General features: G+C 34.5%; 1 protein-coding gene across 2 annotated transcripts in view; it reads right to left on the bottom strand.

The window, feature by feature from the left end:
* Nucleotides 1-23,722, bottom strand: part of LOC149796848 (tyrosine-protein phosphatase Lar-like) — a 97,032-nt gene that overhangs the window by 35,130 nt on the left and 38,180 nt on the right. The window contains exons 4-12 of one of the 2 annotated variants that reach the window (XM_089961486.1): nt 23,430-23,567; nt 18,692-18,832; nt 16,315-16,455; nt 13,355-13,495; nt 4,685-4,808; nt 4,419-4,540; nt 3,874-3,998; nt 2,239-2,320; nt 1,364-1,455 (exon numbers count right to left, since the gene is read on the bottom strand). In XM_089961486.1, the coding sequence (XP_089817612.1) occupies nt 1,364-1,455; nt 2,239-2,320; nt 3,874-3,998; nt 4,419-4,540; nt 4,685-4,808; nt 13,355-13,495; nt 16,315-16,455; nt 18,692-18,832; nt 23,430-23,567 (1,106 nt within the window). The remainder of the gene's footprint in view (nt 1-1,363; nt 1,456-2,238; nt 2,321-3,873; nt 3,999-4,418; nt 4,541-4,684; nt 4,809-13,354; nt 13,496-16,314; nt 16,456-18,691; nt 18,833-23,429; nt 23,568-23,722) is intronic. The other variant, XM_089961487.1, reaches the window with a different exon arrangement.

Genomic DNA, 23,722 nt, shown 5'->3' with positions numbered 1-23,722 from the left:
AGACCCATTTGTTTGACTATTTGTTCACAAATTATGTCCGTACCTTATAATTACGAGTGATGCGTTTTATAGAAACCATACAAGGTATTTTAGTGAACAGTATAGTGTTACGACCCTGTTGTCTTAAACTAAGTAACAGGAAAGAGATAAAACCAACATGTTTTGAAACATTCAACAAATATTATTTTGCCCTTTAATATAAAGTGAAAATTTAGAAATAATTTATGCATTTTGGATTAAATCCCAAATAGTCCTAAATGTTCTTTCTCAAATTCAAATATGCATTGTTCCAAATGAATTGCAGTGATGTTCCAAATAAATTGAAATATTGAATGTGTTGATGTCCATGTAGTCTAGAGTGTGCTAATGTGCAAATAGCCTGGAATGTGACCATGTGCCAACCGTTTGGTGATGTATCACAGTAATATATTCCTTGACTGAATTCAATTTATTTCCAAATTATTGTTTTAGTCCAAGAATATCATTCAACGCATTGTAATTCCAATGAATAAAAATCAAAATAAATTAGTCCACTTAAATTAAAAACTGAAAACAACCATAAGACTGAATCTGCTTCGGCAGTTAAGACAAGAAAGAATAATCCTAATATAAATAAGTTTATATACCCCTCTATTTGACCTAGTTCGCAATTACCATTTTCTGGAAATACTCCGTCAACTTAATAGGAATTATCCTTTCTGGAAGTTTATAAGGTCAGAATCAAAACTTTATCTCTAACTCAAACTAAAGTAAACATGTTCCAAGTAATGATGATCGAATATTTAATAATTACTATTACAGGAATATTAGATATATATTATCCCTTTACACAATAAATTTCACTGTACAGGTACACTATTATCTTGGTTTTGAACAAAGGACAAGTACAAAATACAATTATACGAAGTATACAATCGTTAAGAAACATTAAGAAACAATACTAATTAAATAAACATAGCAACAGCCTATTTTACACACGGATTTGTAAATATTCAAAAACTGTCGATCTTATATTGATGTGTATTATTACTTCAACAGTGATCAATATATAAATCTTGCAACAGGACTTTTAAAACAAAGTTTAGCAAAATAAATTGCATACCGTCAATTTATTGATTAGAGTTGTCTCATTTCTGCAACCGAATATACAGACATGTTTCAGAATCCGAAATAGAGCCCGTTATGTAGTAATGGAGTCAGGATGAAACAAATATGAATTATAATACAATCAAGTTAACACTGTCAAAATGTATGAGCAAAACAATTAATAGGGAACATTGATACTTATGTATCATTATTGTTACCATAAGCACACTATTATTATCATATAATATTTCTAATTCTTTCTGTTATAAAGGCATACCTTTATATGGCTGGCATTAATATAGTTCAGGTCGTTCACGTATTCTGCATCTTTGGTTGAATTTCTATTGAGAACTACCCTGTTGAAATCATCTGAAAAATAGTTTGTGTATTGTGAATTATACATTTTCTATTTGAGCAATCTAAAGTGACCTTTTTATGAAAATTGAGTTAGAAACTAACTTGGTTTTATAGCAAATAATGTTATTGTTCCTTGTACAATTGTTCAATGTATTACAAACACGTTCTGTTATTTAATGAAACGAACCTGACGATTTTGCTTCCAAACTTTGTCTAACACAAGCCATGTCGAATATAAATGGTAGTGGATGTATTTTCCAAGGGACACAAGTGAATATTATTCATTTACAACATTTTGGAGTGATTACCGTTTCATTTCTTGGAGATATCGTGGCCTTATCATGTTCCTTTTTACAATCGTTAAGTGAAGATACAAAAGGTTCCTTAAGTTATGCTTCAGCATAAAGACTCAGCGTATTTCGTTCTAAATATTTGGATAAAATTTAATTATAATAAAGCGTCAAAATCTATTTAAGATCTCGTGTATATGGCATTTTTCAGTCTCATAAAATGTGGAGCCAAATGGGCCACATTCGCTCTTCTTGGCATACTTAATTAAAAATTTGAATTATGGACATAAATTCGTGATTGTTTAATCGAAAATAAAACGGAATCTTGTCTTTTAATCACCGAACGCTAGATATTTATTGAAATATGTTTGTCAGGCGTAAAAATATAATAAGATAAAAACAAATTAAAATCATCTGTAGACGTAATGGAAAATGAAGGAACTTTTTAAATAAACTGATGATAAGCAGCATAATCTCACATATGACTACTAATTAAGCTACTTACATGGGTACATGGATTTGTATCGGTTCTTGGAAGGATTTGCCAGGGCTGCTTCGTGAGCTTTTGATAGTCCATGGGTTAATTCCTTACAAAAAGAAACAATTATTACGTGAAACAAAACCAGATGCTTATAATTGAAAGGAAAGAAATATATATGTATGTGTGTATGTGTGAAACAAACCGACAACACATTGTAAACCAAGTGGGGACTCACGGGTACCTCATCAGAAACATATTCACATGAAACAGTCATTAAACCATCGATGAAAAAGACGAACAAAAAAAGCAAGAAGTAAATATCTAAAATCCTACACAATGAAACATTCAATGGTGTTGAAAACTGCATTCTTATTTTATGACAGGGTTATAATTCTTTCGTGCAACACTCCTATATCATGATCGAAAAATCACATTGCATGGAATGACCAAGAGCAAAGATAACCTTTCCAAGGTAAGCGTCACAAGTATCCATCATATGTTGTAGGTAATAGCATCCATGCAGCTTAGAGAGGATATTAATTAGTAGTATTATTAACATACGCAAATAATGTTACAGTGACAAATGAATATAAAAGACTGATATAAGACTACAATCCGCTCAACATAGATTGTATGACAATATCACGCTCTGCTTTATGTTTCTTTAATCTCGGCCATTTCTTTCCGTTCGATCACATGAACAAGTTATATAGAGTCCTTCACAAATACATAGTCCTTTCGTATATATTACTTTTTATAGATATTCGAGACACGCGAAGGATCTTACTGTGTTAATTGCTGTTCTTTAGTGCCCATTGTAAAAGTATTTATTAATATTTCTTTGTAAGCTCTCTCTCTTTCTCTCTCAATGAATGTCTCTCTCTCTCTCTCTCTCTCTCTCTCTCTCTCTCGCTCTCTCTCTCACACACACACACACAGACAAAGACACAGACATGCAAAAAGTTCAGTATGGGGTTTTTAAGCGTAAAATTTAAATTTTGGAATTTTATTTGTTTCAGTATTCGGAGCTGTATGGTTTCGGTTTACAGCAGGAAAACGAAGATATTAAGAAAGGAAAAATTGGGGACAAGAAACAAATTTTGGTCATGAGGTCTTGATGGTATTCATGTAGACTGGGTTTTCCGTTTATTGTCTCATTCCATGTACATAGAACATTAGTATTGTACATTAAAGATCGTTTACCATTTCGTTTTTAACTAGAGAATGAAACGTCTTAAACGATTTCGATGGTGAATAAAGTAAATAAATGATCTACTACTAATTACTAATTCAAAAGAAACGGTTTCATTACCTTTAACGTTGTAATCTTGTTAGCAAATGATCCTTGCTTATCGCTTCCATTTCTTAATTACCGTGCCTTTACATATACATTTCTCTTCATAATCGGAGCGATATTTGTTCACCACAGGTTTAGATGTATATGTTAATTGGCATCGCAATTACGTTACGACCTCATCCCCTGCCAACGTCTCTCTGCTAGTATTAATAAACCCAAATTAAAAACAATGTTTTTGTGCGTAGGTTCTAATAGACCATTAAACAAACATTTCTTTTCGCACTATTTAAGTACAATGCACCGATAATCCTTTCTTGATTTTTGCATGATTTTATTTTTATTGAGTGAATACTTTTGCTCACTTGGAACTCTGATTCATATTCCGCTTTGTTGCGTTTCTTCTTAACTACGTGGGACCAAAAGGAGAGGACTGGTATACGTTGGGCCATCAGATGTGCTCTTCTATCTGTATTTTCGTACGTACCATCTGTAATTAGAGTTGATTGAACGTCTAGCATATTACTGTATTATATAAAGCAAAAAACATTTTTACTTTAAAAAATATTTTAATTATTATTTTCATTCATAATTTCAAAATGATTATTAGTCTGTTTTGAGGATAAATTACTCATAGCATTCTGTAACTCTTTATTAGTCGTTTCATGTAATCATTTTTGGGTGTTCATACTTTATATTGTGTGACAGATGATACAACTTTAAGAAAATTAATTCCACTTTCTTAATAGGTGCTCAAAGTATAGGCTCTCTTATACTTAACATAAAAAGGTAGCTTCTGGGATGTCAATGTACTATTAACACGTTTACGTTGAGAGGCTTATACGTGTGTACATTGGTATGTACGCACTCAGTTACATACAGTCAGGAGAATGGCGTGAACATAGGTTACCGCTTGGAAGATCCACTTCTTTGAGTTGCACTTGTGAATCATTTCTAACATCTTCCTCGCCCCTTGTGTGTAAGATCTTTTGTTGTCTCTTCTGTCTTCCGGGAACCGCTTCCTTAGGCTGACTGTTTAAATATTAAAACAATCTTCTAGCAGGATGTGCAACTGGTTAAAACAAAAATTCACCAATTAAAGGTCCAACAATTTAATCGCGAAATACAAACTACACGAGGCTTTGTCTTAAGTTACAATACTGAGCAGATCATTACCTTCGGATCCTTCTCATTCTGAGGACGATTACAACTACTATCACAATTATGGCAAGTGTCACAGAGGAAACAACTGTAATTACAACAATCTTCTTGTCAGATGGATTCGATGTCTCTAGATTCACTGAAATCAGACAACGAATACAAAAGATATTAGCATTGTGAAGAAGTATGCCATTTCATTTAAAATTATTAAAGTTTGCAGTTCAGTTGTTTTATTATTAATCCAATTGTCTTAATAAACTAAATTTCACTTGGGATGATTTTGCAGCTAGTGTTTCAATATTTCATGCTAAATATGTGCTGTCATTGATTCATATATTGGTGTGTATAATAAATATTTTCTTTGACATATTTGCGAAGATTACGTTTGTTACCTAGTGTCTTGTGAATTACTAAGATATATAAATCATCTTTCCATGCTTTTAAATCTTTACACATCAGATTTTCTAGGTATTATTTTCAAAGAAGAATGTATAACGGGCGTAATATCTGCATTTGTTTAAATATCGGTGTTTGAGGAAGCCTGCAGGTGACTGAGCTTGAACTTGAAATGTATTTGTTTCTGATAACTGTTAACTTATTAGGTATACTAACCAGTAAAAGCATGGTCAAAGGTCTAATGTTTTAAAGCTTTTATTTCCAGACGTATACAAGGGACAATTTACTGCAGTCGTGTCATAATGGATCTTTTGTATTTAGGTATTGATAACGTTGACGGCCTTCCAATGCCCATGACTTGATTTTTAATGTTGCCGTCACACGTGAGTGTATGTGTCATAGGCCAATAAATAAAAGAAATAATACACTAAAATAAAACCAAATCCGAAATGTAGTGGTACACACTTTGATTATTTGAATCAAATAAAAATCAACAGATATCTACTTAATCACTAGTGTGATTAAGTCAGTAATCACCATACTATCTGGTTTTGTTTCTATTTATATGGTTTATTTTACGGACCTGACTCGACTGGTCTTGTCTGTAAATCCTCTACTCTACGGTTCCATATCTGTGCTCTGAACTGTCTGTGAGTTTCCATTTCCGCCAGCTGAGTTTCGAATTGAGCCAGGCTAATTATTGTATCCTACAGAGTCATTGAATACAGCTTACTGATCGTGTTAAGACTGAGTTGCGCTACCACGACAAGTCCTGAATAAACAGGTATTGGTGAACATAACCGCACAAAAACAAGTTTAACAGCTCCACAAGAAGCAATTATAACAAATCACGATAAGCATCTACAAATCAACATTGAATAATGATTTATCAACGATGTCCTCGCCATGATTTATTAATAATCAAAGTCAGCATTGTCCTGGTCGTAATTTGGCAATAATCTGCAGTCCACATTGCCCTGATCATAATTTGTTAATCATCCACAAATCAGCAATAAATAAAAAGTTTTTAAAAAATCGCAGTCAACAACGTATAGATTTGTTAATTATTAGCTTTCAACCATTAATAAATTATTAATTATCCACAGTCAAGAATGTCGTTGTCGGCATTTGATAATCATCCATAAGAAAACCGTAAATAATAATAATCCGCTGTTAACATTGACTGGTCGTGTTTTATTAAGCACTGCAGTCAACCATAAAATAATAATAACAATAATGAGGGCTTTGTATAACGCCTAATCTTTAGAAGCTCTAAGAACTTTACAACATTAGACAACACCTATAAGATAAAAAAACCATATATATTACAGACACAAACACCGTGAAATTAGAAAAAAATTAAGAAACAAAATATGGTGAGAATATTTAAGGTAGGAAACATTATTAGGTTTTTAAGTTTGTTCTTGCAGTCGAAATAAGTGAGTTTTGAGAGCCCTCTTGAATGTGATTACTGTGTTTTTGTGTCTAAGTTCAGTGGGCAATTCATTTCACGTTGCTCGGCCCTGGTATTCAAAAGAAGGCTGTCCATATGACTTTGTTTTCATAGTTGGAATAATGAGTATACTATTGTCAGAAGAGGAGCGTAAGTATCTTGCTGGTGTCTACACATGGATGAGGTCGGAGAGGTATGTTGGACTGGAGCCCGACAGGGAAACGTAGCACAGAGAACAAATTTTGCGTTTGATTCTGGATCAAATGGATAGCCAGTGTAGGGTACAGAGCAGCGATGAGGTGTGCTCTGATCGTGGTACTCTAAGTATGATCCGAGCAGCTGTGTTTTGAACTTTTTGAAGTTTCTGGAACAGATATTAAGATGAACCAGACAGAACTGAGTTACAAAAGTCCAGTCTTGAAAGTACTAATGAACACACAAATGTTTTAGTGGCATTAGCTGAAAGATATTTGCGAATCGAGCTGATGCGTCTCAGCTCAAGATATGCAGCCTTGCATATGTTCATGACATGTTGGTGCAATGTGAGAGTACTGTCCAGAGTAACACCTAGGTTTTGTATTGATTGTGTGAATTTAAGGTTGGCATTGCTGATATTTATTGTTTGAAGTAAAGAATGTGAATGAGAAAGTCTTTGTGTTGTGATCAGAATGGCCTCAGTTTTATCATCATTCATCTGCAGCTTGTTACATGTCATCCATGATTTCACACCAGAAATGCACCTCTCTATACCTTGGATGGTAGAATCAACTTCAGTTGGGTGGCTAGATTTGTATATTTGACTGTCATCAGCGTACAGTTGGTGAGACACTGGGTGATGGTCTATGACACTTGAGAGCGGCCGAGTGTACAGAATGAAGAGAACAGGTCCGAGAACAGACCCATGTGGAACACCACAACATAGATCAACTGGGCTGGAGTGTATTCCATTTGCAGATACAATTTGTGTTCTGTTGACCAAGGAGAACTTGAACCGCAGTAAGGCTGTATCATAAATGCCAAATACATGCTGGAGACGGTGAAGTAATATATCATGGTCTATTGTGTCAAATGCTGCAGACAAATCAAAGAGGGTGAGGACTGTAATCTTTCCGCTATCCAAAGCAGAGAGGATGTCGTTAACTACTTTTAGAAGAGTAGTTTCAGTACTGTGGCAAATAACTTTGCTAATGATCACAGTTAACTATGAATAAAAGTATTCTTAGTAATTGCAATCAGTGAAGTCCTGCTTGTAATTTGTTAATCATGTAAAAATCATCAATGAATACATTTGTTAATAATCTCGATCAAGAAGGCATTGTCTTCATTTGTTAATAATCCTTGTAAATGGAATTGTTCGGGTATTCGGAATATGCATCGGTTGGTTAGAATTATTGGCACATTTGGTGGCAGATTCCTTAAATGTCTTGTTTATTGGTTTTGGTGGGGAAAAACATAAGCAAATAGACTTCTTGCTGTTGTTAACGTTTCCTTGTTGGTTTGACAATTGTCTGATTGCTGTTAGTTTTGGTGTGGTAGTTGAAAAAGTGAACTGAAACGTGAGCAGGTTTCAGCCAATCTATGTCATTAGTTCTCAATCGCAGCCAATAAATATTGGTTGAAATGTATTAACAATCGGAAGTTGCACAATTATTTGGTCGAGATGTTTTAATCATCGTTGTCAAAAAATGAATAAATTTGTTAATAAGCCTCATCCAACAAATCCTAGTCGTTAATTGTTAATCATCGCAGTCAAACATGAATAAATGTATTAATAGCAGCAGTTATCCATGAATAAACTTACTAAAAACAAAAGTCAGTAATGACTAAATTCGTTAATCATCGCAAGCCTCTATTTTCTGGTCTTCATGTGTTTATGCTCACACTCACATTAGCCTGGACGTGATTTGTTAATCAACACAAGGCAAACAATGTCTGGTTGTGATTTCTTAGTCATCCGTAAGTCAAATCGCAGCCAACAGTGTCCTGATCGTTATTTGATAAGCATCGCTTGTGTGAACCATGAAGAGCATTTTTTTTTATAATCGCAGTAAATATGAATATATGGGTTTATTACTCAAATTAAACGAGGACAAAATTTGTTAATAAAATGGGTCAGAAATGACATGTTTATGATTTCTTAATTCTCGCAGTCAACAATGATTAACTTTATTAATAATTGCATTCAACCATGAATATGATTGCGGATATTCTCAGTCAACAATAAGTATATTAGCTATTACTTGCAGTCAAGAATGCCTGGTCGTGATTCCGCATGTCACTAATTAATTAATTTGCTAATTTTCGCAGCCAACAATGTTCTTGTCATATTTTTTTATAATCCACAGTCGTAAAAGATAAATGTTTAAGTCCGTAAGTCAACAAATGACTATTCGTGATTTACTAATGATAGCAGTCAGTAATGAATGATTCCGCCGTGGCAGTCAACAAATGCATGCTCGTGATTTGCTAATCATCAGCAGCTCAGTCGGAGTCGGCAATACCTGGTCGTGATTTAATAATAATCGCAGTCAGTAATGCCCGGTCGTGTAACGCTTCTCGTGATTTTGGGATGAATCGGTATGGCAATCAGTTTTTCTTGAGGTATCAGTTTTTCTTGTGCAATCATTTCTGCTTCAGGGCATGATCTTTTAATAAATCGCAGTCAACAACTAATTGGTTATTGGTATTGCTAGAATGACAGGAATTCATGTCGGAATTATTATCCAGGTTATGTCAACATTAGCCTTTTTGTTTTGTGGTGATGTTAAAATTATTTAGATACAGTTTTATTGGTTGCAAAAATCAGTGTTAATACGATCTATAAACTATTCAGTGGCTATAGAAGGACAGGAAAATTAGCATGGCTGAATTCGAAACTATGGAAAATGGAAAATTACCTAATACTCTGGTCACAGATAAGGAAGCGTGGGGTTGTCGATTTACAGACAATAAAATTAGAATCATTTCCTTAAAACAAAAGGTGTAAGTGCCACCCCTAGCCCAAATATTAAGGTGATCATTGACTGAATCACACTAGCGATTAATTAGCTAATGTATGGTAAGCACTATAATTCACCTTTAGTTTGTTGGCATTGTTGTCTTCATTATTTCTTATTCTTTATTGAAATATGAATCATACACTCACGTGTGACGTCCAGATTATCAATCATCAGTCATGGTCTGTAGGAGGTCACGCGCAGAACATGCATTTTCATTCGATAATAACACTGGACAACAAATTTTTACAAAAGTCATGTTACTGAAATAAAATTAGTCAATTCTTATCAATTTTTATGTGCTGAACACGAATATGACAGTCAAATTGCAAAATTGGCTCTAGTTTTTTTGTAATCTGCAAGAAATTAATGTTTACATAACGAAATGCATTCCAATAGTAAAAGGTCAACTGTAATAGCCTACCTATAAAAAATCAAGTCATTGACTACATCTTAGATTTCTTCGCCTGTCTCTTGTACAGCTGTTCGGGAGCATCTCTGAGGAGTGTCCAGCAGTAGTCAGCCAGCATTGTAGTGGACCATTTTCCCTGGTATCTTTGTTCCATTGTTGCGATATCTTGATGAAAACGTTCGCCGTGTTCATCACTAACAATACCACAGTTGCTAGGAAAGAAATCCAAATGGGAATGAAGGAAGTGAATCTTTAGAGACATATTGCAGCCAAGTTTCTTATACTTCATCAACATGTCTTCTACTAGTTCCTTATAGTTTTCTGCCCTAACATTTCCGAGGAAGTTTGTAGAAACTAGGCGAAAAGCATTCCATGCTTGTTTCGCGTCACCTTCCAGCAAGTTGTTGAACCGGTCATCTTTGAAAAGCTCTCGAATCTGAGGACCCACAAAACTCACTCTTTAATCTTTGCTTCGCTGAGTCGAGGGAATTTTTCATGCAGGTATCGGAATGCTGGCAAAGTCCGGTCAATGGCTTTCACGAAGTTCTTCATCAAACCTAGTTTGATGTGAAGGGGTGGTAGCAAGATTTTCTGAGCCTCAACCAGAGCTGGGTGTTGGATATTCTTCTCTCCAATGGCTACATTCTGCCTGTGAGTCCATTCCTTCCTCATGTAGTGCATTTCCCTTGCTCGGCTATCCCACTCGCATAAGAAACACATGTATTTTGTATATCCTTGCTGCAGTCCCATTAAAAGGGCAACTACCTTCAAATCACCACAGAGGTGCCAGATGTACTTGTTATACTCAATGGAATTCAGTAGCTGCCTTAAGTTATCGTATGTCTCTTTCATGTGGACAGCATACGCTACTGGAATAGATGGAAGAATGTTTCCATTGTGCAAAAGCACAGCCTTGAGACTCAGTTTCGAAGAGTCCACAAATAGTCTCCATTCTTGTGGGTCATGAGTGATTTTTAAAGCATTCATGAGGCCCTCAATATCGGAACAGAATATCAGATTACTTTCCTTTCTGAAGAAAGGCTCCAATTGCTGGTGGCGCTTTCGATATGCAGTAATTGTGACATCTTCTTCTAGAAGATTCCATTGTTGGAGTCTTGATCCTAGCAATTCTGCCTTGTTCTTTGATAAGTCCAAATCACGAATCAGGTCATTTAGTTCTTCCTGTGTTATTCTGTGTGGGGTTGATGATGCACTACAGTGAAAATCTGGATCACTGCATGCTGATGGACCAGGAGAAGAACAGGTCGACTCACCTTTGTCTTCGTCAGATGAATCAAGAGAATATTCTGCTGGAGGTTCTGGAATAGGAAGTCCCTCACCATGTGGAACTGGTCTCAATGCAGACGGAATGTTTGGGTAGACTATTCTCGACTTCTTTCGCTTCGTTATTCCGCCGGAAAGAGGAGGAACCAAGCAGAAGTAACAGTCATTTAGGTGGTTGCTTGGCTCTCTCCACACCATTGGGACTGCAAACGGCATTGATGACCTTTTGCAATTCAACCACTGTGAAAGCTGTGTTGTACATGTAGCACAGCATATATGCGGAGCCCAAGGCTTGTCTTGGTCACCAACCTTGCATCCGAAGTAAAGATGATATGCCTTCTTCACTTGAGAATTGATACTTTTCTTCTGGTTGGCAAATGTCACTTCCCCACAAATATAGCAAAAATTGTCCGCGGTATTAACACACTTTCGAGGCATTACTGTTCTTTATTGTACGTAAATGGATAAAATAATAAGTTTTATGTAACAGTAGCTTGAACTGTCTCGCACAACGTCTAAAATATTTTAAATGCTGAACCTATCTGATTGGGCTTTATATAGTACACTGCTTACGTCAGCTTCAGCAGCCGCCTGGCATTAGTATAATAGGCCTACACATGTATAGTACACTGCTGACGTCAACTTACTTCAGCAGCCGCATGGCATTAGTATTGCATTGCATCAGAAAATGATGCAATCAACTGTGGATGATGTGAGCATGATGGTATTATGCAATGTTACATCATTATTCCGGATGTTGCTGCAGTCCTACTGGAGAAATTTACACAGTGAAACATAGAAAATGAGGTATATGAATATCTTCAAAACGAGAGCCAATACAAATTTTTCACGGTTATATTCGTGTTCGGCACACCAAAATACTACAGATTAGGGCCTTTTCAAGTCAGTAATGATTTCACTGTTGACCAGTGTAATAGCTGTTTATTGTCAGTCCAATGGTAAAGGCATTTTCCTGGTTTGAGGTTGTACCTGATTAATTTTAAGTCAAGAAAAGTATGATGTACAGTGCATACATGTTAAGTTAGGGAAATCGTGTCCATCTCCACTTTACTTCGGATATTTACATATGTGTATACTTAAAATGACTGATAGAATAATTCATATCAGCTTATATATGATTTGTGTTTGTTTATTTGTCTCCATATTTTAACTCGCTGTAGGCACACCATTAAAGTAAATATTTTTCCATTTAGTTTTCGAGTATAGTTAACATAGCATTTTGCAATCTTTTCACACTTTTTCTATTAGGTTTATACTTACCACGGATTCCATTGCATTAATGTCCGTAAGTTCACTTAGTACCGTCTGTGCATATGTGTATAAAGATACATTCCAAATTAATGTAACCATTTTGATTTGCTTCATACGATTATATAATGGAAAAATTCCTTTTATTTTATTCTGAAAACTTTATTTCATGCAGACGTTCAGCAAAAGTAGCAAGCCAGCATGTCAGGCAAATTGTTTTGCAAGCAACATCTGAAACACAACCTTGAAAATGTATACACGCTGTAAATGGACAAAACACATCAAAGGGGAAATTAAGGTCTAGAAAAGGTGCCTTGGGTAAATTGTCCACAATAAATTGTAGCCTGCTCCTTTATTGATAACAGATCTTGAAATGTTTCAACTGCCTCTTAACCGTTTTGGTAGTTAATATCCTATCCAATTTGATATTTACATGAAACACATTGCTAACGCACACAGCATTCATTATATTATCATATGATTTCATGCTAAATACTTGCGCGCACGCATATATATATATATGCGATATATATATATATATATATATATATATATATATATATATATATATATATATATATATATATATATATATATATATATATATCGCATATATATATATATATCGCATATATATATATATAAAACTTGTGCACATTAATTAAACTTTACTTGCTTAGATTCATGACTATTATTAAAATTAATATTAAAATACAATTAAATACTATTTATTCAGACCTTTTACGAGACACGTACCAATATATCGATGTCGATGAAGCAAACACATCCATGAAATGATGAACTTGATGCTACTAAACATTTGTAATAATTTGTTTTGGAATCATATCTTCATACGCTGTTGCAAACAGTCATACCTAGCTTACATGTTTTCTCCGACCATCCGCTTTGGCAACCATCATAACACTCTCCATCTGTTATTGAGCAGCTCGTACTGCCATTCAAACAGTTTCCGCATGTTTCGTTGCATCCCACACCGTACGAGCCTGCGCTGCATTCTAAGAAAGTTATCACAATAGATGTAGCTACTCTTATTAGCTGTCTTCATATACATAACTGCAGTGGTTTAGTTATTAGCACATATTATGATTGATGAGGTGCCTAAGACGCATTCTTACAAGATGTATATAGAAGAGATTGTTACTACGTAACACGTAGAGATGTAAAACGTTCCGAATGTACAGCTCATATCAGATCAGTAATCCTCCTGATATATTAAGACCATTGTCAAAAAACGATGAATGATTAAACATAAAATTGATCTTTTTTGTTTATAAAATAATTTTTTTTGATACATCCAGCATGAAAACAAACTACCTGTGCGATTTTAAAGTTGTTTTGAAACAAATGACGTCTTCTTCGATAAATTACTTGAATCCATCAAAATCAATTTTTCTGTCCATGCTTTTACAGAGGATCATTGCATGTATGTGTGGCATGTTTATTGTTATTATGCAATATATTAGGGAAGATAACAGTGTTATTATATATGTAGTAGAAACAAAGGAACCTCACATACGTAATAGAAATATCATCTTGCTGTATTTGGCAAACGTATCAGATATGGGTCGCATGGACTAAACCAAAGTAATGAAAATACAAGTAACTGAGAAGTCTTTAATGAGAATAAAATACCCAGTAAACATGTCAGACATATATGCAGTTCACACACACACACACACACACACAGACACACACACACACACACACACATATATATATATATATATATATATATATATATATATATATATATATATATATATATATATATATATATATATATATATATATATATATATATATATATATAGCGTGTGTGTGTGTTTGTCGGGGGTGCGTTTTAAAGACTGTCCTACTTGGATGAAATATGGGATGTTGATGTGATGTGATTCACCTTTTCCTTATCCTTGTATGCATTTGATGCCAGTTCCTTCTTCCGTAATATGCGAAAATCGCACATATCACATACTGTAATTATAGGTTTCTGCACTGTTATGTGAAAATTTGAACACGTGTTTTCTAAGTAATACTGCACGAGCTTGGAATTTCAGTATTACTCCGAGAAAAAGTGCAGTAACCTTTTTATTATGTACTAATTTCGTTTTCCTATATAAGGTCTAATAATAACTGAATGTAATACAAGAAACAAAGTAATTGAATTTATGCAATATGTCAAAATAAATACTCAACTGTAGATCCACCAATACACAGTAATGCTATTAATGCGCTCTTAGTACCGCTCAGTGACCTTTAACTTTGGCTTTAAAAATAGATTATTGATCTGGCTTACTTAAAATTGAAAGAGTCATAGTTTGAATAAATGCGCATTGAAAAAAAATATCCATTAGGTCTATGATGGATGGATTTTGTTTTTGTGTTGATCCAACTAACTTCTGCTTTTCTGCTTACGATGGGCTCTCGATTGTTTGGGCCAATTTAGTACAGTAAAGAGAATGTGATTTCAGTTGGAAATGTAGTCGAAATTGCAGTACAACTTCGGTGAGTATTAGGTTTTTCATGACATGGGTCATGTCATTCGGATTTGAAGATGTAAAAGGTACATTCTGAAGAAATTTAAGATGCTTAAATGTATGTTTATTACCATTCTTATTACCAGCTAAAGAACCAATGTTTATGTCCTTTCATTTGCATGTTCGCTGTTGGAGGAAGCCCATATATGATTTGTATCATAAAGCGTATGTCTTCTATTGCTAGCCTAGCATTGTGTCAATTAGTTGAACGGAGACATTTCCAAGTTATATGTTGTGGGCCAAACCATTTAGCCAGCGGATAGCTTGGCTTATTGGCTCTCATGCCCTTGGTTTCCTACTTACACCTTCAGCTGCATCGTCTTCTCGAATTCAGTGTTTTGACTGACTAGTAAAATGGTACGTCTCTGATATATATATAGCACTGGTCCAAGCATGAACTCTCCAATTTGCAAAACGTTGCGGGAAAAAAATCCTAAATAATTGTCTAAATGATCAGAATGTTATTTTCAATTACTGTGTCTCTCACATACGTTTTTGACGTTGCTAATATCATTTTCGTTTGTTTGCTTGTTTGAAAATTTCATTTGCGATTCGGTGAACTCTTCCACATGGTTAACGTTATGATCTCTTCTTTCAAATGTGCTAAATAGATTGTTTTAGTTCATCTACAAACAAACCTAATAAACCAAAAGCTAAAGCGTGAACTAAATGAGTGTACATAGTTTGTTTACAAATTATTTCCTAATACACTCTATAACAGAACCTATTTGTTCAATGTGAAAAATAATTTTTGTTTGAAATTGTAATGGATAAATGTTTCAAAGACTTCTTCGATTTGAATGTATTACATCGACAGTGCAATCTATCATTTTTTATATGCATCCTGTGCACATAAATGTGTTAGCTATCTATTTAATTTATCCAGTGTAAGAGTCTTAAGCGGATCGTTTAATCACATATAGCTGGGGGTGCAGATACATTTGAAAATCCTTGATAACATAAGTGTTTGTATTGTAGAAATAGGTCCATGAATCGAATAGTGAAGAATCTCACACTATCTTATCATAACATAAATATGCATTAGGCTGCTGAATTGCTAGGAATCCACGCGATTCAACTTTATATAAATATCTGTTGTACTTTGATTAACGGTTTTAAGAAACTAAAATGTTATCATGTTTGTCAAGAGCTGGTACATTAAATTCTCACACTATTACTGAATGTAACTTAGGATGAACCAATATAACAGGAATAGTGTCAACGACAGAAAGAAAACAAAATGAACGTTCGCTACCTGTGTACAGATATGCAGCATAACCTACCTAGTTTGCAGGTTTTGTCCCGCCATCCCGCTTGACAGCCACCAAGACACTGTCCATCTGTTTTTGAGCAGCTGCGGTTTCCATTCAAACAATTACCACATGTTTCATTGCATTCGTTGCCGTAGGTTCCTACGCTGCATTCTAAGAAAATTTACATAAAAAAGCATTGCTGAAAGAGTTTGACAATCCTATGTACATTTTTGTTCACATAGAAAATTCATAAAAAAACAGCACTGAAAGTACTTACAAATGTCTGACAGAATTTGTAATTCAAAGTACTTTGTTTAATGTCAATACGTGTTATATACTATTACAACGTTAGACCGATTCTGAAACAAAGAAACTATCTGCCCGTGACTTAGCCGTTGCCTCACAGTCAAGTTCGCGGTTAATTCAAAGAGACCCTTGCGGCGGTGATGAGAAACTCTGTACGTTTTGAAATCAGCCATTGATGTCACCGGTCAACTTAGCCTTTGAGACCAGAAAACACGATATTATAACATATCAGTGCTACAACCTCAGACAATTTTCAAAGAGACCACCGGTATCCAATCAGAACTACAAATAGTCAAATTTTGGGCGGGTTTCTCACGTATCCAGATATTATCCCGTTACACTCCTTCTTGAAAAGTAAGTACGTACAGTTTTGGAAGTGATACACGAAGAAAAACTTCACATACTCCAAGAACAAATTGAGCACTCATAAAAATGAACGGGAAAAAGAAGTTCTAGGAAGGTCTGACAACATTTGGAACAAAGGTTTCTGAGGTAAAACTTTTTCGCCCGAATCTGTCTTACTTTCCAAAATAGGTGTTATAAGATTTATACGTTATTATGTACATTAAATTTAGTATAAATTTTTATGTATAGGTGAATTATGAACTTCTCGTAACGTAGTGGATAGCAAATTATTAATATTCAATATTGATGTATGTAAGTTGTTACGATATAATCGAAGTGGATAGTGTAATCTGCTACGATGTTGCTTGGTCCATAGCTGAATTTAATAGTGAGCAGTGTTACAACTTGTACCTGTTTGTATTTAAATATATAGCTGTGGATTATGCAAAGTTAGGTATTGGTGGTCTTGTGCGTATAATTGGGCGTTTCATATTTGTATGGTAGTAAATGTGGGGGAAGAGTGTTGATGTTTATAGTTTACTATATCGAGAATTAGCGATATGCGAGTATGTATCAGAAGGAGTGATATTATTGTTGTTGTTATAGTCTTTATTATAGAACAAGTGTATGGAATATTTATATATGAGTGTATGTGTTAACCTAATGATTTAATTGCCATTTTGCTTATGAAAGGTTTGTGAGAGTATGTTATTTCTTGTGTGATTCAACAAGGAGACAAAATTGGATATCCCTTCTAATCTACAGGAAGGTTCGGTTTGGGATTGGACACCACCCGATGATTAAAGAAGAGAAGATGCGGAGAGTACGGTAGAATAGGCACTTATTCGAAAGAGCAGACCCGTAAGAACAGACAGTTGTGCGAAGGCGTAGGGCAAATTAGGAACACGGGAATGTAATACTCTCACCTTTAATTTCGCGCGATGAAATAACTACCGATTTGTATAAGTCTTGCATATGTTGGAAGTAATGGCATTGAAACATTGCCCTGTAATTATTGAATATCGTGATAGACTTTATTAAAGTATTGTACCTTTCACCTTATTATATTTTATAATGTATACACCTAGACCATATGCCTTGCTGAATGTTGGCTCGGAGCTATCTAATCTTGTAATTGTCAGTCTTTCTCTGGGGTTAATAATTATTTCGTTTCCGTAGGGGGCATTTAACACACACACACACACACACACACACACACACACACACACACATATATATATATATATATATATATATATATATATATATATATATATATATATATATATATATATATAGATATATTCTTTTTCTTCTGTTTATTCTTTTCTTGTATTTCCAATGGAAGTTTGTGAACCTGAACGCGTTATCACTTATAGCTGGGCTAAACGGCTGCATTTTACCAAAAATGCTGATGTAGATGTTTTCCATTGCGGAAATACCTCTTTGGAATGAACAGTCGAAAATCGTACACGATCTTAAGATAGTGTAACTAAACATTAGTCTGCTGGATTCAACATTTTTAAATATCTTTCGTTCTCGAAATTAATTACTTTTCATACTAAATCTAATACTTGATTAACGCTTTTAAGAAACAAAAATGTTGACCTGGTTGTCATGAGTTGATGAATCGAAATTCTTGCACTATTACTGATTGCAACTCAGGATGAACCAACATAACAGGAATAATGTCAACGACAGAAAGAAAACAAGATGAACGTTCGTTACCTGTGTACAGATATGCAACATAACCTACCTAGTTTGCAGGTTTTGTCCAGCCATCCCGCTTGACAGCCACCAAGACACTGTCCATCTGTTTTTGAGCAGCTGAGGTTTCCATTCAAACAATTACCACATGTTTCATTGCATTCGTAGCCGTATGTTCCTACGTTGCATTCTAAAAAAAATTTACATAAAAAAGCATTGGTCAAAGAGTTTGACAACCCTAAGTACATTATTGTTCAGATAGAAAATATACATTTCACACCAATTGATTAGATCATTGTTCCATACAAATGTAAACTAAAGCTTAGTCTATAAATATATTAGGAAAGTAAAACCTATACATATATCCACCATGATGAGAACCTACTTGTGTGATGTGGAAATTACATTTGTTTGAAATTCTAATCAAGAGACAAACTTAGACAATTCACAGACTCGTTCTTCGATGACTTACTTAAATTTATTAAATCGATAGTGGAATTAATGTACTGTCCATCTGCTTTTGAGCAGCCGAGGTTTCCATAAAACAGCATTACTGAAGAGGTTATATTTCTGGCATCGCTATGGATGATCTTGATCAAATAGAAAATTCGCCTTGGATATCATTTGGAGATCATTTGGATATCATCTGGACATCATTTGCCCGTACTATTAAAATAATAAAACTTAAACTTGAGATACATAATGAAAATAAAGTCTACAAATACATCCAACATCTAAAGAAACCTAATTGTTGGATGTGGGAAATATATTCGATTGAAATTGTAATCGAGAAATATTTTAAGTTTCAGAGACTTCTTCTTCAACGACTCATCTGAATATACTAAAATAGACTTTAAACACTATGTGTTTACACAGGAAACAGTGCATACATATGTGAGACATGTCTATGTCTATTTTAGGTTTTCAATTCGATTGCCCTAACCGGACAGGCTAATAACGTGCTGATTGGCAATACTTATATATTTGTTAAAATCAATAATATAAACGTTAGCGTTGTAGAAAAGTTTAGATTGTATCATAAGTATTATATAGGCTATTATCGTAACATAACGTATTTTAGATCCTAGTATAGCAGAAAAATGTTAAAGACAGAAACATAGAAGTTCAAATTTTACAAATTTAAAGATTTCTTCGGAGGTGTGTTTAAATTTGTGACAGTGCAATACACGTAGTTTGCAAGATATGTTCCGCCGTTTGGCTTGACATTTATCATCAGGGTTTACTTGAAACAGCGGTCACATTCTTTTATTAATGATTTAAAATGGATTTTTCTGGAGAGGGAATTATTTGTAGGTCTTGGTCTTATAAAAAAGAAGGATTGACACCAAATAGTGACAAACACACACACACACACACACACACACACACACACACACACACACAAACGTCCAAATATAATCAACGTCGAGCCAATGTTGGATGAAAAGTATATTGTTTTAAATTTTAATCGAGAAGAATTTTAAAATTTGCAGACTTATTCGCTACAAATGAAAACTTACTTATATTGTACACTCTACACATATATATATAGTACGGTCTCACATAAATTATATGTATAATTTTTCATTACATTCATATAAAAACCGTTTCAGTTACATGCTTATAGTGCTTGCTATTCATACAATGACGCATTGTTAAGACAATAACAGGCTGAAAGGAAGATAAATTGACATTTCTACAGAGATTATATCACTAAAAGTGTCTTTCTAGCTTACATAGTTTTCCATTTTTGTCATGTCATCGGGTTAGACATCCTTTTTGGTTCTGTAAAACTGTTGTTGAGTAGCTTATGTCTTCGTTTAAATAGTTAACACAAGTTACATAAAATCCTTAACTGTAGGTTCTGTTTTAGTTAAATTAGCATATAAAAGGCACGTGAAGCCAAATAGTCGCGATTGATAATTTCGCGATTGATAATTGCCAGGAGTTGTGTGACAAAAAGAGTTAAGATACCCCTTTACATTGCTCAAGAGCGAGCAGTCTTTTATGTCCCATTACGACAATGGTATGTGCTTATGTCCCATTATGACAATGGTATGTGCTTATGTCCCATTACGACAATGGTATGTGCTTATGTCCCATTACGACAATGGTATGTGCTTATGTCCCATTACGACAATGATATGTGCTTATGTCCCATTACGACAATGGTATGTGTTTATGTCCCATTACGACAATGGTATGTGCTTGAGGCACATGTTAATAACCTTTTCCGTCAGTCCTTCATACATCCTATAAAGTTTGTATTTTTGCCATTTCATGTACTATGCTGGAGCGAGCGCTCCGGTGGTCTAGTGGTTAGAGCATCCGCTTCAGATGCGGGTGCTCGTGTGTTTGAACCTCGGCAAAGACTGATAAAAATGGTACTAGCTGCTGCCTCACTTGGCGCTCATTATTAAGAGGTTAGTATTAGAACTGGTTGGCCTGGTGTTAGGATAATCTGACTGGGGGTGTGTGGGTGGGTCATGATGCTACATGTCTGCGGCATGATGTCCCAGTGTTAGACATCACTATAAACTGTCACCCTCAGACATTTTAGTGATGCGACTGATTTTGTTTGTAAAGCTATGTTAAAAATCCAAATCACACACACATCATACTAGATAATCTGTGTTCTATGCACACATTTTTGTTATTATTTTATCTCTGGATAACACCTACTACAGAGTCAAAATTCAGCTCAGTTTTATTATGTATTTCCAGAATAAACCGTCTGAGATAAAGGAATCTTCTCTATGCCGTTTTCAGCGGTTAAATGTTTTGCATAATTTTCCTTTCAAAGTAGGTATTAATCTACTCTTTGACCTTTTCGTGGGCCAGCAATATTGCTCATGACTTTTTTCTTTTTTTCTTAGCTCCGAGGAGTTCCTTATCTCACCTAATAATAATGATACTTAATACGAAATGATTTAAAAGTTAAATGTTGAATGTTAAAGAAATACGAAGTGTGTATGTATTAATACGAAATGATTTAAAAGTTAAATGTTGAATGTTAAAGAAATACGAAGTGTGTATGTATCTTACGCTGGATGTGTTTAGCTTTTGCATTATTAGTGATGACAGATATAAGGCTTAAATAATGATGATGTAACAATAATGAACAAACTACATTTGATCAAATTATCTCCAGCAGTTTGATATTAATGACTATAAACCTAAATCAGAGTTGTCACATTGTCTTTCATCTTCAGTCTTCGACATGAAGTTTTGAACATAAATGAGGAATATGAAACAACTTAAATTAATAAATGAAAAAGGTTCGTACGTGGTTTGAGCTTAGTCGGCGCAAAAGAACTAGTTTTACATGGCGTAGGAATAAATACAGGGAGTCAGACCTCGATATTTAGTTTTGTGTAATGTCGTACATGTGATAGAATTCTTTATTTTACCGAATGTCTTGGAACTGATTCTGAAATCTCCCAAAAAATAGAACTATGTCCCATAACGTCATGATATTTGATATGGATTTTTTTTCAAGTTAGCCACTTTTATATCTGAACAAACAGTTTGAATTCAATTATATTTTGCAGTAAATTATGAATAATTTTAGAGTTTTGTAATCCAGAGTGGTTAATCTTGTCCTAAACAGATGTGTGTACTAACGTGGTTTTGTGAATAATAAGTGTGTACATTCGTTCTTATGAAAGAATAAAATGCATATCGAAGTTAATTCATGTGCGTGAATGCGTAGATAATATCATGGTATTCGTACTGCACTGTGCAACATGTATCATACAGCACAGGCATTGCACTTGTACCTGTTTATAAAGAATCGTCAAATTAGGAAGTGGTTTGTGCAGTCAGGATACTACGGTCGATAGTAACGTTGACTGGAAGGATGCTATTGGTTTACTGCGTGCGAGAGGTCAAAGGTTTGTTGATGGGAGTTATGGAATCAAAAGTATCTTGTAGTTCCCCGACTGTATGTCTCTTACGTGTGCGGATCAATCATACATCAACCATGCTAGTTGATGTACCATGTATTGTTCATATTTGTACAGATTTCATATATTTGTCGTATATTGATAGCTCCAGACATCAGTCATATTGGTTCAAAAATTTCATACATTGTTCACTTCCATTGATATACAATATTGTTTGTGATGCATTTGTTAAAATTACATTCTTTTATCAGTTCCATTTAGGAACAATTTATGTTTATTATATCCATTATTGAATATTGTGTGCTTCATTTGGCATTTACATTACTGAACGTTATGCGCACGAGTAAGGCATGCGATTAATTAAGAATTCACTTTCATTTTAATAAAACGTTTCAATCAGGTAAATATGGTAAGTGTTTTCGCTAGAGCCAATACCACGCGGTTTCAGCCGGTGGCAACGGTCTAGAAACGTTCAAGCATGAATGAAGAGTAGAAGATTCCATTAGTCATTTAGAAATGTTAAACGATTTCGTAATATTATAGTGATCCTTCTCCTTGGAATCAAACTTTAATTGGGATTATTGTAATTGGAAAGTGTGATAGTACATATATTTATTCCCTATCCATAGGCACTTTGGAAGATGAAGTTACGTAGAATATAAAACCTTCCCACCCATATGCATGCTAACGAATAATAATCATTCGTAGATTTCTAAACAATATAAACAATTCTTTAATTGTGTTTAATTTAGACGGTGTCTCTTAGTGCACCCAACAGGTTCATTGAACAGTTGCCAAGAATGTGTCAAAAATGTAAAGAAACAGCTAAATGCAAGAAGGATACAATACACAATTTACATGTAACGTCGAGTATAGGCCTACCTTCGTCACAACGATTTCCTTTCCAACCTTGTTCACATCCTTTGAAACATTCCCCTGTCTCCTTGTCACAGGTCCAAGAATCGTAACACTTTCCACATTGTTGGCTGCATGTCTCGGAGTAAAAGCCATCTAGACAATCTGTATTATTTGCACAAGGTAAGATGCATATTTAAAGGATTTAAAAATAGTTATGTTAATGCTATGCATGTGAAATAATTATTTTTTACATTCTAAGGATCAGCTTCCGGAATTCATCACACTGACGAGAATTGCGTGATTAACATGCAAAATTA

The sequence above is a fragment of the Sinohyriopsis cumingii genome, chromosome 6 (genome assembly GCF_028554795.1).
Source record: "Sinohyriopsis cumingii isolate HCF-2022 chromosome 6, ASM2855479v2, whole genome shotgun sequence".
Taxonomy (NCBI): Eukaryota; Metazoa; Mollusca; class Bivalvia; order Unionida; family Unionidae; genus Sinohyriopsis; species Sinohyriopsis cumingii.
Note: the sequence above shows the minus strand (reverse complement) of the source record. Positions and strands in the feature narration are given on the sequence as shown.